The following is an 18233-nucleotide window of genomic DNA, read 5'->3' on the forward strand; positions in this document are numbered from 1 at the left end:
GAGGGACATAGTACGTATGCTTCTAAGTCTTGTTGCCCATACCGGCGGGTACAGGATGATGGTAGGCGTCCACAACACCGTTGGATGTCGGATGCATGTGGGAGGCTGCGTCGTTTTGTTCGGGTATGGCAGATGTTGGTACCTGCTATACTGTTGATGCCCTGAGACATGTGAGGAGTTTCACCATGTTCACTCGGTATGGTAAATGCCGGCGCCCACAACACTGTCGATGCCCAGAGGCACGTGGGGGGCCTTACCATATGGGAGTTTAATGGCGCCCACAATATTGTAGGGAAAATGTCAGCGCCTACAACACTGTTTGTGTCAGGGCGGTTGTAGAGTACTATTCCTGCAGGTGTACAGGGTACGGTCTCTGGTATAATGGTTTGACTTGTGCGTCTTGCTTTGCTTTCTCCGTCCGTTCCCTGGTCTTTTCCGAGCGGGCGTCTCCGGTCGGTTGATCCCAGTCGGCTCTGATTGCGCCAATCGGAGAAGAGCAGTGAGCAGGGTCCTTGCATACCCCGGTTGGAGACGTGGGGTCAGAGTCAGAGGTAGTGCTTCGTCAGGCCTTCCGGTCGGAGACCGTCCGGAGGCGTGCTGGAAACCGAAGCGAGCGCTCCGATCGGAGAGGTGGGCCGAAGTCAGAAGGCGGGTGCCGTTCCTCCTTGGCCAGACGTTTCGGTCGGTGATTGGATTGCCCTTCTAGCCTATCGTTCAGATACTTGGGCCGGCCCATGAGTTGCGTGTTCATTTGCTTGGGCCGAGCCTTTGTTGGAAAGCCGGTCTGTGAGGGACCCTGGGTTTATGAACCCGACAGGCGTCGACCCCCTTCCCCTCTCTCTCTCCATCGACAGCCAGTGAGCCTCGAACTGGCACGGCCTGTGAAATTGGTCGTGCTTCGCGGGCCAGCCCGGCACGAAAATCGGCCCATAGTGCCTTGCCGGCCTGTTGGCTATCGGGCCGTGCTGGCACGGAGCCGTGTCGGGTCGGCCGTTGGCCATCTATATTTCCCATGCAGGCAAGGCGGTTCTGAATATTTAGGGGCTGTTCGCTGGTCTGGTTCAGACCAGCCGGCCAGCTGGTCCCCTCTTAGTTTACTATTCACCAAACCAGTCAAACAGTATTTTTCTCTCACAACAATTCAGTCGAAATAGTATTTTTCAGCCAAGTTTCAGACCAGCGAACGGACCTGAGAACGTAAGGGCAGCTCGAAAGAAGTGCCACGCCCGCGCCACCTGCTGCCCCGTAACAAATCCAACTCTCCCGGCTCCCGCAAGACAACAACAGTGCTTCGAGACTAAGCAAACAGACAAGGCCAGCAAATAGAACAATAACCTTTTGAGATACAGCACGGCCAAATGCACCAAAAGAAACCACTTGCTCAACAACCCTGTCCATAAGCTTTACAAGGGATCACCCGGAATCACAATATAATACAAAATTTGCCAGCGCCCCAGAAAAAGGTCAGCATATGTTAGGAAGCAGGCCATTTCAGTCTCACCAGGATCCACTCTTTCAACCAATTGTCACATGATTAACTTTACTACTTTATTGCGCTTAGTTCTACCAGACTACCAGTAAAGCTAAAAGAGGCAAAAGAGAGAGACAAAATAAAAGTATTATCTGGAATGATAGCTAAAAGAAAAACTGTAGCTAGTAGACCATTATTATCAATGTCATATGAAACCGGCCTGATGGGAATTAGCATGTACTTAAGTCGATAAATTCATAACAGCACTACAGCAGACATTAACATCTGGGACACCTGAGGATTCAACAACAAAACGAAAAAAGGATAGAATCACCTATTCATGTTGCAAGAATCATACAAGCGAGCAAATCTATTTCATGGCCAATGGAGCCAATTTACAAGCAAGTACATGGACAGGATGCTCCTCAAAATAATTAGGTGGTACATATAGATCTCCAACAAAATCTACAAACAAAAAAGTCGCATGCCTAGAAAAGGGAGAAAACAAGAATGAAGAAATATAACAGCCGCCCCGCCAAGTATTGCCCCTTGATGCCATGCTGAGACATTTGGACACAAAAAACAATATGCAGAAGCACCTTGACATCTCTTCTTCTATCCTCCTTTCAGTTTCAATTACACTGGTGCCACCCTCCTCTATTATGAAGTAGCTGCGATAGCCATAAACTGGAACCACCTAATACTATCTTTCTGCATCCTCAGGAATAGATGATAGCCTCTCTTGCTCAAGAAATGATGAATCAAGAAACTTTGCAACAAATGCCCACAACCTGTAGACATCCTCAAAATTTGTAAGGAACCCGAGAGAAGCAGTGACAACTTCGGTCCCAATAATAGCATTTTTGCTATTTTTCTTTTCACGACGGCCATTTGCTGCTGGAGAGGAAGAACTTAGCCCCACATCAACAGCACCATGTTTCTGGTTGTCTGTGAGGCGTATATGGCTTAGAAACCCAACCCCCAAGGAGAGGCCTTCTTTTTCTGCCAGTTTCTGTACAGTTTCAGAATTGATCAGGGAGGTTCCAGTGTTGCAGTCCTTTATATTGAATGCAACTGCTGCTCCACGATCATATTTGATCTTTGGACCATATATATAAACAAGGGGTACCCCCTCGCCATCCCCTGAATCAGGCAACCGGAGCTGCAGTAATGAGGTCACCAACCAATTGATCAGGTATCGCAATCTAAGTGTTGTCTTGCTAAGTCCAAGCATATTCACATGATCAAGATGTTTGCAGATAATTTCGGGCTCTTTCCTGCCATCCTGAGCCTCGTCATAGTCACTGTATGCATCGTCATCATCGTCATCTGCCATTGCATACCCAGATGTTTCCCCAGCATCTGAATTACGATAGAGCCTGCTATCATCCATGGTGAATGATACCTTGCGCCCCATACTTGACGCTCGTTCCGATTCTTCTACTCCAAAGAATCTTCCACCATTGAATCTGCCGTTGTATGCTTCCCTCCTTCCTAGTAGACGGAAGTCACCTTCATTTTCCCTTCTGATAGCACTCTCTTTGTTTTCCGCTTGACTTTCTGAGCAAATCTCGGATGTGGAGCCATTCTCACGGGCAGTACAGCTCCCGAAAACAGAGGTTGCACTGCCTTCAGCAGGGCCGTTGGCACAAGAAAACTTTACGAACCTCTTATTTACTTTAGCATCTTTATTATCTTCTTCAATCTCACTAATAGGGATATTCTCGAAGTCATTATGTGAATGATCTTCATCTGGAACCACTTTCACAGGCCCTGGTTCTTGTGATACCGACCTCACGGCTGCATCAAATGACATAACATGGATGTCATGAATAGGGCTTCTTGACAGTTTGGATGGCACCTTTGGCGACGCCTTCTTAGCATTCTTCCTACCAGAAAACCAGGACGCTGGTAATGGAGAGCCCAATTTCCCCTTGCTTGATTGCTCTGAATGGTCTGAACCAAGTGGACTCTGTCCCAAATCAACCCAGAAGGAGTTCTCGGATGACTCATCCTCACTGAACACAGGGCTCTTCATCACCTCTCCAACAGAAACACTCTCACTCTCTTCATATATTGTGCTGGCACCATCTCTATCTGAACTGTCCTGGTCCATTTCGCTCTCAATAACCTCCCTCACTTGTGCTGATGAATATGCGCCCGAAAATGCAGGCAATTGAGATGCATGGTGACTGTTGGACGCTGACCCCTCCTCAATTGGAATGATATTATCATCCTCCAGCCCATCCAGGACACCATCAAACCCATCAACTGAATCACTGAGATACTGTGGGAAGACCGGCACAATCCGCACGATCCCTGCCCCCGTGCCGCCGCTCGGGCTCTGCAAGCACGCCATTACCGACTTCTTGATCAGCAAGCATCCAAAACCTGTTGGGTCTGCCCCAAACACTCTGTAAAATGAAGTGATGATGAAGTCTGGCCGGAACAGAGACAGCCCCAGTGAGTCCATGTCCTTAGGCCCCAGAGCGCCAGCATCGAGCAGGACATGCCAGTGATTTTGCTGAGCCAATGCCATCCACTGGTAGGAGTACTTTGCCCCCGTCACCCTCGACTGCACAGGGAACACGAACAGACCAGTGGCGGAGTCCTTGCGCCGCCGCTTCTTGGTGGAGATCAGCTTCCGGAGCTCGGTGGTGCAGATCTTGAGAGTGGGCCACTTAAACCAGGCGGAGTATGCCTTGGCTCCCTTGTCACGCGCGGCCTGCGTCATCCAATTCACGGACTGGGACTCGTGGTCGAACATGGTGAGCAGCCGCTTGTTGGTGCCGAAGGGGTAGGACTCAGCGAGCAGCCGGAAGGCCGAGCCACGGCTGACCGTGAAGACGAGGCAGTACTCGGACTCGGGGATGTTGAGGTAATCCATGATGCGGTTCTTGATGTCGTGCTCCGCGGTGCCCTTCTCGGCGGCGCCGTAGAGCGCATGGTTGCTGAGGTTGGCGGTGATCTCCGAGAGCGTGAACGCAGCCGACGAGTCGGCAGGGTTGCAGCTTTGGAGGTAGGAGAAGAGGCCAAAGCCGCAGTAGTCGAGGCATACCTTGTCCAGGTGCGGGTACTCGTCGGCGCGGAGGCGGTCCACGTCCGAGGCGGACGCGTAGTTGGGGTACATGGCGAGGAACTTGGCGAGCGCCTCCTCCAGCACCGGGAGCGCGTCCGGCGACTGGAACGCGCGCTCCGCGGCCATCGCCGTCGCGCGCAGGAAGTCCCGCTGCGCGTGGAGCCGCGCCAGCGACCGGGACCGCCCCACGGACCCCTCCTCCGCACCGTCCCCTCTATCGAGGAGCGCCGCGTCGCGGGACTTGGCGAGGGACCCGTCCTCGGACGCCTCCTCGAGCGCCTCCCGCAGCTTGCTCTCCTGCAGCCGCCGCCCGCCGCCGGACCCCGCGTCCGCCCCCGCCGGCGGCGGCCGCGGCGGGCGGTTCTTCTTGTCCAGGAGCAGCGCGGCGCAGTGGGAGAGCGGCTTCCACAGCGACAGATGCATGGCCGGCAGCCCGCGCGCCCCAGAAATCCGGGGCCTTTCTTCCTTCCCCTCTCCCTCCTACACCATCCGATTCCCCGCCGCCGGAGTCCCCCCGCGAATTCTCGGGATCAAATCAGCCCGCGACCGAATTCGACGCGGAGCAGGGTTCCTCCTAGGGCTTCGGGGGATCGACGGAGACGGACGATCGGGCTGGGTGCTCTCACCGTTGCGGAATCTGGATCAAGGAACGGAGCAGAGAGCAAGGGGACAGGCGGAGTGAAAGAGGAAGGAAGGGCCGAAGGGGAGAGGAGAGACGAGGAGGAAGCGGAAGGGAGTTATTGGAGCACACCAACTCGCCTGCACGGAATTAAAAGCAGTGGGTCCCCCATCCAAGCATTTAATGGCGACTCCACATATTTTTTCTGTAGTATTTTGCACATCGGTAGATTACGATCTCATTTATGAAAAAGTTATTGTACAGATATCCCAGATTTGCCTTTCGATGGAAATGAAATATGTACTAAATTCAAGCAATCTTTGAACATAAGCAGCCCGTTCGTTTCGTCATAAATGATCATAAATTATTTACTGCTGGTTAATTTGATGTAAGAGAAAAATATTATTTCAAATTATAATCCACAGTCGTATACGAGCAAGCGAACAAGCTAAAGATCCTGTTTGACATAGCTCACCACAGTTTCATGAGTTGTTCGGCCTGTTCGCTGGTTGGTTTCTGGACTGGTTTGGACTAGCTGGTGCTGATTTGTTGTGAGAGAAAAATACTATTGGCTGGCTGGTTTGGGCTGGCTGAAACCAACAAGCGAACAGGCTGATTATGAGTTGTTTTATTTGTCAAACACTCATTTCTAAAAACAGCTTCACCCTTGTTTTTCTTCCCCTCTTACAAAGACATGTGTCGGGTCCAAAAACCCGGGGTCCCTCACGGACTGACTTCTGCGCCAAGGCTCGGCCTAAAAGTCTAAAAACAACAGGGCAGGGGGGCGGTCCAGCAACCGACCGGAAGGCCAGGCCCAAGAAGAGCAACGCCCGCTCGTCGGCTACTTCGGTCCACCTATCCGATCGGATCGCTCGATTCGGGCTCCAGCCGACCTTTGATCGGAAGGCCTGCCCCCATCCCTACTTTTGACTCTGACCCCACGACCGGGGCTCGTAAAAACCCTGCTCACCGCTCTTCTCCGACCGGCGCACTCAGAGCCGACTGAAGCCATCCGACCGGGGGCGCCCCGTTCGGTAGGAACCAGAAGACGTGCGGAGAAAGATAAGACAAGGCTCACAAGTCAAAACCACTGTACCAGAGAGCATACCCTGCACGAAATAGTACTCTACAGCCACTATGACACAAACAGTATTGTAGCCGTCGACATCTCCCCCTACAGTATTGTAGGGGCCGCTAAAACTCTCATACGATAAGCCCCCCGCGTGTCTCTGACATCGATCACGGTATGGGCACCAGGATTTGCTATACCGGGTGAACATAGCGCGACTCCTCATATGCCACTAGGCATCAAATAGTATTTGCAGGTACCGGCGTGCATCCTTCCTGAAGAAGATAGCACGACCTCCCGTGCGCATCTGACATTCTACAGCGACATCAACAGTGTTGGGAGCGCCTACCATTATCCGATCCTCATCAGCGTGGGCAGCAAGGCTTAAAGACAGTCGTACCCTCTCCCTCCCACCTATAGAGCCATCCCCTTCATCTATAAAAGGGGATGCGCTCCCTCCAACAAGGAGATTGATTCAAGGAGGCAGAAGTTCCTTAGATCGACATCGACATCTCACAACTGTAGAACCACCAAGTTTCGACCGCAAGCACACGCTCGAACACTTAGCTCATAGCGAAGTTTCTATCACTCTCGGCCCTTCCGGTCGGAGCCGACCGGACCTCTTGTACACCCCTATTTTTCTCCCTCTCGTTTGTAACCCCACTATAAACTTTGAGCACCTGGGCTCAGGAATAAAGTCACCGATCGACCTTGACTGGACGTAGGGCACGTTGTCTGAACCCGTATAAATCCTATGTCATTGAGTGCTAGGTCACATCCGATCACAACGTACAGCAAAACTACAAATATTCACTAGTTGGTCACTTTCTGCACCGATAGTTGGCGCCGTCCGTGGGGAAGACGTTGTACGTTCAACACTTTTTGGTCATCGGATGACCTACTTTTCCGCCACCCTCGTCTCGGCGGGCTCGGGCGATACAATTCGCTTCGGCTCGTTGGAGTTCCCCGCACTCTCGCCTGCCAGGATGAGGGTTCCACCAGTCTTCCCGCCATCCCAGGCCTTCCTCTTCGGAAGCCTGAACTTCGTCGCTGACCGACTCAGCGTACTCCATCTCCGCGAGGAGGCTTGCGACCCGGCACCCGTCGGAGGGACATCCTCCATCGACTCCGGGACGCGCGACTTCAACGGTGCGGCATCTGCGCTTCATTTCGAGCAAACTCTCTGCTCAAACCCCGTTGTGAGTAATATACACGCTATTATGTACTCACTATTCTCTATCTTCCGCCGATTACTCGGCGGAACCCCGTTGTCCCTAACGCAACCACCGTACGGCCAGTTCCCCTATGGCCTCGCGTCTTCCACGGACGCATACGCCTAGGGGCTCCGAAGGATGCTCGCGTCGCCCCCTCTCGCATCTGAATTAGTGGGAATAGTGAGCTATGCTCCCACCTGTTTCTTTGACCTCATGGATGACGATGGCGAGAGTGACGGCTCCAGCATCGGTGACATGGCACCTAGCCACTGTCCGTCCTAGGAGTGCGCCATGGTGGACCCTCTAGGACACCCACCGATGGAAGTGGAGTTCCCACGAACTCATGCCTCTTCGGGCCCTCATGCGGGGACCCCCTAGCTCACACCTGAGCACGGGGAAGAACCGCGACAACGATGGCTGCATCAGTCGCCGACTGCACTAGCACACTCAGCGCACCACGCTACGCCCTGTGCACATAGATCGACAAACAACGCTTAGAGTCACGTCCGTTAGCCCTAGCACAACATCCCGGTTCGGGGGACTAATCCCCCGCAGTTTGCTCGGGCCAGTCAAAACGTTGCCGCCGCAGCAATGCTCCTACACGACCTGTTCGAGCCAAACGACCCTCGCGAACGGGCAATCCACCAGAACCTCTGAGCACTGCTGGAGACCACCGCCATTCAATAGGTGGAGTACTCCGTATCGCGACATCGACTCGCGACCTCGCTCCCCGTCCAGGGAACAGGGACACATCAGATGGGGCACTACACCCTATCACCACAACAACCATAGAGTGTGGCACAGGAAGCCATAGTGGCACCTCACCTCAACTTGATGACCGCCCTGTGCCAACTGCCTATCTACGCGTGGCTCGGGCCAAACCGAGACACGCGCAGCATCGACCGGAGTCCTAGCCCTGACCGCCTAGGACCACGGACCTTTGTCCAACACCTCCAGCAAGTGTCGTTCCCACCGTGCTTCAACGGAGGCCGCGACAAAGGTAAGGCCAAGCGCTAGGATCAAGACGAGGGCCCCTCCACACAGAGGGAAATAAAGAACAGAAAGGATCGTCGTCAACCGGCTAACTTCATGTCGGTCGCCGCGGCCGATCACGCGGGCATGCAGCCCCAGCAAGACCCTTCGAGCCACTTCCACGATCTCATGGAGAGCCCGTGCACCAACCACGACTACCCCGTCAAACACCTCTACAAGGACTGTCAGCTTCTCAAGTGCCTATTGAGGTAAGCTGGCAGGCCAAAGGAAGAAAAAGGCGAGGAAGCAGCAACCAAAGAAAGGGGAGCAGTGGGCAAGGATCCAGATGACTAAAGTGATCCGGCCGGAAGCCTACCGACTTTAGGACAACGACGATGACGCTCTCTCCAAGGACCTTGGAACAACTATGTTGTTTCTTCTTTTAGTCTTACCTTTACTTAGCAAACGCTCCTATAAAAGCACCCCAACCCGAACACTTTTCGACTCAGGGCGCTCAGGGGCTGTACTACCCCTCTATTTTTATTTTTACCTTAAGTACTCTTTTATTTCATATGGAGAAACTTCTTCTTACCTGAACAAAAGGGCAGTTCATTCCTTTGATTTACCTTACATAACTTTGCTTTAGAACATTCCGACTGATAGCACCCCGCCTTTTTCTATGGCTACGACCGACCGAGCCTCGCGGGCCATGCCCTGGGCTCACAAAGTTGCAGCCTACGGAACAAATGGGTAGGCACGAGAGAGAAAGAAATTTAAAACAAAATTATGCTAAGGGAGAACTAAGGAACGAAAGGGAACAAGCTTCCCCGAACAGAGCAACTCCATCACAAAAACAAAAACCGATTGCAGTCATAAAAACACACATAAACGTTTTACACAGGTGATCCCCCATGAACTTAAACTTCTTACATTTCCTAACTACTTATATTTATCAAGGTATTAAACTGGCCCGGCGGCATCTGCTGACGGCATGATCGACGAAGGCGCAGGCTGCTCACTCCCCGGCAGCACGATGTTTGGCTCGATCTGGGTCGAGGTGACGTTCCCCCTCGAACCAGGCTTCGTGCTATCTGTAGGCTCTAAGGCATCCTCCCCATGCATGCTTCGGGCCATGTCTTCACGGTGAACATCCATCACCCACTCAGCGGAGACTTGCTCCGACACTGACCGCGTGTGCGGTAGCAGGCTCACCCCGATTGACTGGATGTCCTCCATGCTCAGGCCTTCAGCATACCCACCGCAGATAGTGGCGAAGTCTAGGTTTGGGTGGTACGTCGCCACCGAGGTCAGCATCCTCGACGCCCCATAAAATAGCCTGCTCCTGACAAGGTCCTTGACTACGTCTAGGACCTTTGCCAGCTAGACAGTAGGCGCGCTAGTGCTTGGCACCGACCTAAAGATTTCTGAGACGACGAGCTAGGCAACGTTGTGGATCTAGTCAAGGCCCCCCTCTAGAGCACGTCGCTCTTCATGGGACTTGGCCAGCTCCTCTACGTTCCGTCTAAGGGTCACCTTGGTCGTCTCTAGGTCCTGCTCCAGCGCCTTCACCTTTCCATCCAGCTCTAAAAGAGGGGCGACAAGCTCAGGAATAGGCTAAAGAGAGAAACCAACGCAATAAAAAAGAAAGGGAACGTACCAGCATGAGAGTTTTCAAGGGTGGAGAACTCCTCCGCCTATAGAGTCGCCTGTGCGCACAGCCGGGTGTTCACCTCCTCTGTCTCCATCACCTAGCCTCGAAGCACAAGCACCTCCTGGTCTGCCTCTGACCGGGCCCTCCGCTCTGCCTCTAGGGCCTTCCTTACTGACTCCAAGGCGACCTGCTCCGACGCTAGAGCACTCTGCTCTAGCTCAAGGGCCGCCAAGGCCTCTTGAGGTGCCATCTCAGTGCTCGCCAGGGATGCCCGCAACTCCGCCTCAGTCTCCACCTAGAGGGCTTTCGTCGCCTCGAGCCCTTGCTCGGCGGCAGTCGCCCGCTTCGCTACACGTTGTCCCTCCGCCCGTACCATGGCCACCTCGCCCATCTGGTCCTAGGACTCACGGCGAGTAGACTCTACCCGGCGCTCGAGCATAGCCATCCGGGCGTATTCTGCCCGGAGGAAGGAAGACTTGCGGGATGACATCTTCCTTATATCCTACAAAAAACAAGCATGCTAAAGACAACCAATGAAAGATTTAAAGGTTGAGGACAAGTACCAGAAACTCACCTCCGTGACGAGCTGCAGGTCACCCTCAACCAACTACCGAGCGAACTGAGCCTGTTTTTGGGTGCTTTCAAGCTTCGTGAATAGCTTGGTGAGCTCAGACACCACGGCATGCCCCTGCCCCCCAAAAATGTCCTAGAGCTGACGCTCCTAGGAATCCTGAACGATGAACCTAGCCTTCGATGGGTCCTTAGGACAGGGCCGCTCTCGGTCACCCTTCGACAAACCACCGGAGGGCTCAGCCTCCAACTAGACCACCGCCAGCTCCCGCGGTGACACCACCAGCTCTCGCGGCAACGCTGCCAGCTCCCATGGCGACACCGCTAGCTCCTATGGTGACACCAGCGGCTCTGCTACGACATCCACCTCATCATCAGACGGGGTCTCCACCACCTCATCTGCGTGGAATGCCGCCAAACGTCCCAACTCCATCTCGGTCGCCCTTTCCTCTAGCGTCTTTGGCTCCGACGGCAAGATAGGGAGCTCACCCTCCCTCATCTCTTCCACCATGACCGATGGAGGAAGGGCCGCGAGGGTTACCTCAAACGCAACCCCCGCCATCGGCACCGGGATCACCGTCAACACCAACGCCGCCACCACCGCCTTATCAGTAGCCGCCCTAGAGGCACCACCCCTAGGAGGGAACACTGTAGGGTAGGCCTCCAAGTCTCCTGCATGGGGGTCAGAGGGTGCTCAACCTCGGCATCCCCCGGCCACTGATGGAAAATACAGGTGAGTCGCACTCCAAAAAAGACTCGACCAGCAAAAAGTCAAAGAACAACAAAGGGAAACATACTAGGAGGTGAGCAGCACGATCCTAAAGGCAGGTCCCGACGACAATGGACCTACGGAACGAGGGTCGCTCCTAGACTATGACCCGTGCCCCCTCGCTTTAGGCGGGGACGAAGTCGTCCCAACTGGCTCTAGCCTGGCCTGTAGGTCACTACGACCGCCAGCTCAAGACTCCCTAACCAGAGCAGCGGACGGAGCATCCTTCGACCGTAGGTCACGCATCGCCCAGGTGCCAGTCTACTCCTCAGACCACCTAGACTGCTCGACCTCACCCACGATAGGCAGGGCCTCCTCTAGCTGCAAGCCAGGCATTGGGACCAGTCCCATCGGCACACGGGTGCTAGTCCACTCCTTAGGCCGCCCGGCTCGCTCGGCCGCGTCCGCCATAGGCGACGACGGAGCTGGCAATGCCGCCAAGGGGCGCGGTGAGCACATCCACTTTGCCTCCTATTCACTGACGACATCCACACTCGTAGCGCGCTTCCTCGATGTAGGAACCTCCGCACGCCGCACGACCTCCTGCTCCTCACCAGCGGACGCTGCCATAGGGTCACGACGCTTCGTCGAGGTCACAGTGACCCCCTGACTCTCCTCCTTATCGGAGAAGATCATGTCATCCAAATCCATAGGATCATCTGATGTGAGTTCCAACTCGACATCGTTGCTATGTTCCTCGGCCCTCACGCGTTGGGCGACCTCCTTCTTCTTTTCTTCCTTCCGTCGAACCTCCTTGGTTCTCTTCTTCTTCCGGGCGTCCACTGCCTCCTTCTAGGTAGCTTGCTAGGCCCTTCCCTCTAGTCCCTTAGGAAGGTGTGGCTAGGACTTGTACCTTTCAAGCCCCTATGGAACAGATGCCTCGGGATCAAGAAATAGCAAAAGTAGAGGAAGAAACACAAACGAAATAAAGGATCATACCAGGTTAGACACGACCGAGGCATTAAACGGTATGGGTTTCCCTGCAACCGTATCCCTGGGTCTCAGCTACAGCACCTGGCTAAGACGACTCTAGACCTCATTGTCTGATAGGTCCTCTAGCGACACACGGTCCGGGTCCGACCGGCCGCCATACATCCACATAGGCCATGACCGCTCTGCCAACGGCGCAACCTGGCAGCGGAAGAGGGTGTGGAACACCCGCACCCCATCAAGGCCGAGCCTTATGAGCTTCCACAGCTCCTCCTCGATGGCCTCCACCTTGTGCTTCTCTGAGCGAGCGCAACCCCACGACCAACTTTTCTGCTTCACCGGCCTCCCACCGGTGAACGCTGGAAACGGTGCCTCCGCTCGATTCTAGATGTAAAACCACTCCCCATGCCAACCCCGGTTGGAGTCACATGGGGAGTACGCGGGGTACACACCTCCTATGCTCGACTTCTTCTATAGAGCGAACCCTCCCACCGGTGCGGTCTCGACTGAATTCCCTACCATCATAGCTCTCTCGGAGAAGAAGAGCCGAAAGAGATCCACGTGCGACTCCATCCCAAGGAAAGCCTCGCAGACGATGATGAAACCAGCAATGTGCAGCACCCCCGTCGGATTGAGGTGCTACAGTTCCAGACCCCACTTGTTGAGGAGCCTACGTAGGAACCAGTGCGTGGGTTATCCCAATCCACGCTCGTGGAAGGTAAGGAAAGAAACCACCTTATTGGGACGAGGTTGCGGGAACTCCTCCTTCCTAGGGACCCTCTAGTACGCCACCTCCTGCGGTGGTAGAAATCCCTTCGTGACGAACGCCTCTAGCACTGACGCCCTCATGGTGGATGACCTCTAGTCCAACATTTCGGTGAGTTCCTCTTTTCTCCCTCGCTATCTCCCCTTCCTGGAAACCTCCGCGGCTCTCAGGAACGCTCACGATAAAAAGGAAGAGAGAAGGCAGTGACAGATGAAGAACATGTAAAAGAATGGAACGAAAACCCTCTCCCCTCTCCTACTTAAGGAAAAGGGAGCAGCGGTTACGGAAGGACACGTTGATCGGGGGGGGCCAAAACGACGGGGCGAGAATTTCTTTCTTTCATTTAATGCAGATAGGACGTGCCCTGACCAATGAGACATGCTCTGCCTGACGGAACAGCTCCTGATTAGAAGGGATGTGGCCTGGCCATGGCCCACCACTACCGCACGATCACCCACTACCACACAATGGGCATAGGAACCGAAGCGCCACCGCACGCGGGTGGCTCCCCGCTTCCCCAGGCCAGACCTAAAGGAACTCGAATGATAGGTAAGGATAGACACTGGATGATTAGTGAGGAAGCGAAGGGGCACCCCATGTAGGCCACGCCAACTCCGTCGTGGACGATGAACATGGGTCCTGGTCAGATATTTTCGACTAAAGCTCTACGAACCCCATCACTTAGGTCGTCAAGGTTCCAGTTAGACATTCCCGACTGAAGCTTTCCAAAACCCCATCCCTCAGGCCATCAAGGTCCTGGTCACATTTTTCCAACTGAGGCTCTCCGAACCCCGTCACTCTAGTCATCAAGGTAAGTACTATCAAACCCCCTCTGTTTTATTACAATCATTTCATACATCCACATGCGCATTTCATTCCATACGCTCGCGCCTCCCGGATGATTTGGGCCCTGAATCGCCCGGGGGCTCAGGAACTATGCATCGCACGTGCAGCGAAATGCAACAGAATGCTCCGTGTTGCGCCACAAAGCGGCATTTGCCTCATTCGACATGAGCAAACAACAGAGCTAGGGGAGAAAACCGTAGATGAGCACCGTGCAGCCTTCGCCCGGCTGGCAAACTGGGTCATCTCAACCTTCTCATTCGATCCTGAACCTCTTGCCAAGCCTACAGAATCTCTATCGAGGGGAGGCCATTAGGCCACCTGGGCCGCTCTCCGGAACGACCTAGGCATCTACTGGGTTGTAGGTAAAGGAGTAGTGGAATACCACAAGAGGGCTATGCCGACCCCATCATGAACGACGAACCCGGATTCTGCTCGATCACACCCGTTAGCGAGCTCACCGAGCTAGTCTATGAGCCTGAGCGATCGGGACAAGCGATGAAACTCAGCCCCTTTGGTTGTGAGGAACCAGATGGGCTAGCGCAAAACAACTCACATCGACCCCCATGAAGGCCCGACAAGGCTCGGGGGCTCAAATGCCAAAAACCTTGGGACCGCAACTCTGAACTCGCGTCGATAGGATCTATGACATCCGACTATGGCTTGGGACTATGACTTCGAACTCGCGTAACAGCTTCACTACCGACTGCAAAAAAAAATCCACGGACCGTGACTCCGAACTCGCATAACAGCTTCATTTCCGACAAAAAATCCGGGGACCACGACTCCGAACTCGCTTAACAGCTTCACTTCCGACAAAAAATCCGGGGACCGTGACTCCGAACTCGCGTAATAGCTTCACTTTCGACAAAACCCCTAGGACCACAACCCCAAACTCACATCGATAGGATCTACGACATCCGGCGATGGCCTAGGACCGCGACTCCAAACTCGCATAACGGCTTCACTTCCGACTGCAATCCAAGAAACCCTAGGCAGGGACCACAACTCCAAACTCGTATAAAAACTAACTGAACTAACTACCTCGGTTGCCCAGGCCGCACCAACATCAGGACCCATGGGCTCTATCTCGTTCGGCTCCAGAACTAACCATTTCAAAACCACGACGCGCACCGACACTAGGATCAGTAAGTTCTGTTTCAATATGATCTTCGCGCCTAAAAATGCCTCGACTACACAACGTCACCTTGGTTGACAAAATTCCCTCTCAGACTAAAAACACGCACACACGCCTGCTAAAAACAAAACCCCCTAGACGGTTCCGCCTGAACTGCTCGGGGGCTCATGGGCTACACCCGCGAGTGCGCTCGCGTGCACCCGTCAATAAGACAAAAATCCCCTGGACGATTCAACCCGAATTGCCCGGGGGCTCAGGGGCTCCTGTCGGGTCCATAAACCTGGGGTCCCTCGGGGACTGGCTTCTGCACCAAGGCTTGGCCCAAAAGTCTAAAAACAACAGGGCAAGGGGCGGTCCAGCAACCAATCGGAAGGCCAGGCCCAAGAAGAGCAATGCCCGCTCGTCGGCAACTTCAGCCACCTATCCGACCGGATCGCTCGATTTGGGCTCCAGCCGGCCTTCGATCGGAAGGCCTACCCCCAGCCCTACTTTTGACTCCAACCCCATGACTAGGGCTCATGAGAACCCTGCTCACCGCTCTTCTCTAACCGACGCACTCAGAGCCGACTGGAGCCATTCGACCGAGGGCGCCCCGTTCGGTAGGAACCAGAAGACATGCGAAGAAAGGCAAGGCAAGGCTCACAAGTCAAAACCACTATACCAGGGACCATACCCTACACGAAACAGTACTCTACAGCCACCATGACACAAACAATATTGTAGGCGCCGACATCTCCCCCTACAGTATTGTAGGGGCCGCTAAAACTCCCATACGGTAAGCCCCCGCGTGTCTCTGGACATCGATCATGGTATGGGCACCAGGATTTGTCGTACCGGGTGAACATAGCGTGACTCCTCACATGCCACTAGGCATCAAATAGTATTTATAGGTACCGGCGTCCATCCTTCCTGAAGAAGATAGCACGACCTCCCAGACGCATCTGACATTCTACAACGACATCAACAGTGTTGGGAGCACCTACCATTATCCGATCCTCATCAGCGTGGGCAGCAAGGCTTAAAGACATCCATACCCTCTCCCTCTCACCTATAGAGCCATCCCCTTCATCTACAAAAGGGGATGCGCTCCCTCCAACAAGGAGACCAATTCAAGGAGGCCAGAGTTCCTTAGATCGACATCGACACCTCACAACCGTAGAACCACCAAGTTCCGACCGTAAGCACACGCTCGAACACCTAGCTAGTAGTGAAGTTCCTGTCACTCTCGGCCCTTTCAGTCGGAGCCGACTGGACCTCTTATACACCCTATCTTTCTCCCTCTCATTTGTAACCCTACTGCAAACTTTGAGCACCTAGGCCCAGGAATAAAGTCACCGACCGACCCCGACTGGACATAGGGCACGTTGCCCAAACCAGTATAAATCATGTGTCATTGAGTGCTAGGCCACATCCGATCACAACGTACAGCAAAACTACAAATATTCACTAGTTGGTCACTTTCTGCCACTAGGGGGCTCTACTACCCCTCTGTTTTTGTTTTTACCTTAAGTACTCTTTTACTTTCATATGGAGAAACTCCTTCCTATCCGAACAAAAGGGAAGTTCATTCCTTTGATTTACCTTATGTAACTTTGCTTTAGAATATTCTAACTGATCGCACCCTGCCTTTTCCTATGGCTATGACCGGTCGAGCCTCGTGAGCCACGCCCCGGGCTTGCAAAGTTGCAGCCTATGGAACAAACGGGCAGGCACGAGAGAAAGAAATTTAAAACAAAATTATGCTAAGGGAGAACTAAGGAATGAAAGGGAACAAGCTTCCCCGAATGGAGCAACTCCATCACAAAAACAAAAACCGATTACAGTCATAAAAACACACACGAACGTTTTACATAGGGGTTCCCCTCCATGAACTTAAACTTCTTACATTTACTAACTACTTATATTTATTAAGGTATTAAACCAGCCCGGCGGCATCTGCTAACGGCGCGACCGATGAAGGCGCAGGCTGCTCACTCCCTAGCAGCACGACGTTCGGCTTGATCAGGGTCAAGGCGACATCCCCCCCCCGAACCAGGCTCTGTGCTATCTATAGGCTCGGAGGCATCCTCCCCATGTATGCTTCGGGCCATGTCTTCACGGTGAACATCCATCACCCACTTGGCGGAGATTTGCTCCAACACCGACCGCGCGTGCGATAGCAGGCTCTCCTCGATTGACTAGATGTCCTCCATGCTCAGGCCTTCAGCATACCCACCACAGATAGTGGCGAAGTCTAGGTTCGGGTGGTACGTCGCCACTGAGGTTAGCACCCCCGATGCCCCATAAAACAGGCCGCTCCTAACAAGGTCCTTGACCGTGTCCGGGACCTCCACCAGCTGGACAGCAGGCGCACTAGTGCTTGGCACCGACCCAAAGATTTCCGAGACGATGAGCTGGGCAATGTTGCGGATCTAGTCAAGGTCCCCCTCAAGAGCACGTCGCTCTTCATGGGACTTGGCCAGCTCCTCTGCGTTCCGGCTGAGGGTCACCTTGGTCGTCTTCAGGTCCTGCTCCAGCGCCTTCACCTTTCCATCCAGCTCTGAAAGAGGGGCAACAAGCTCAGGAACAGACTAAAGAGAGAAACCAACGCAACGAAAAAGAAAGGGAATGTACCAGCATAAGAGTTCTCAAGGGCGGAGAACTCCTCCACCTGTCGAGTCGCCTGCGTGCACAGCTGGGTGTTCACCTCCTCCGTCTCCATCACCCGGCCTCGGAGCACTAGCACCTCTTGGTCTGTCTCCGACCAGGCCCTCCGCTCCGCCTCTAGGGCCTTCCTTGCTGACTCCAAGGTGACCCGCTCCGACGCTAGAGCACTCTGCTCCGGCTCAAGGGCCGCCAAGGCCTCTTGAAGCGTCGTCTCGGTGCTTGCCAGGGATGCCCGCAACTCCGCCTCAGTCTTCGCCTAGCGGGCTTTCATCGCCTTGAGCCCTTGCTCAGTGGCAGTCGCCCGCTCTGCTGCACGTAGTCCCTCCACCCATGCCGTGGCCACCTCGGCCGCCCAGCCCTGGGACTCGTGGCGAACAGACTCTACCCGACGCTTGAGCTCAGCCATCTGGGCGTGTTCCGCCCAGAGGAAGGAAGACTTGCGGGACGACATCTTTCTTATATCCTACAAAAAACAAGCATGCTAAAGACAACCAAT

General features: G+C 54.0%; 1 protein-coding gene across 1 annotated transcript; it reads right to left on the reverse strand.

Moving 5' to 3' along the window:
* Positions 1-1793: 1793 nt before the first annotated feature.
* On the reverse strand, positions 1794-5271 carry LOC136537964 (uncharacterized). Its single transcript, XM_066529941.1, has one exon. The coding sequence runs from the start codon at positions 4971-4973 to the stop codon at positions 2175-2177; it is 2799 nt and encodes a 932-aa protein (XP_066386038.1). The 5' UTR covers positions 4974-5271; the 3' UTR covers positions 1794-2174.
* Between the last annotated feature and the right edge of the window lie 12962 nt (positions 5272-18233).

The sequence above is a fragment of the Miscanthus floridulus genome, chromosome 2 (assembly GCF_019320115.1).
Source record: "Miscanthus floridulus cultivar M001 chromosome 2, ASM1932011v1, whole genome shotgun sequence".
Taxonomy (NCBI): Eukaryota; Viridiplantae; Streptophyta; class Magnoliopsida; order Poales; family Poaceae; genus Miscanthus; species Miscanthus floridulus.

Coding starts and splice junctions, on each gene's coding strand:
- LOC136537964 (XM_066529941.1), bottom strand. CDS start 4,973: ATGCATCTGTCGCTGTGGAAGCCGCTCTCCCACTGCGCCGCGCTGCTC.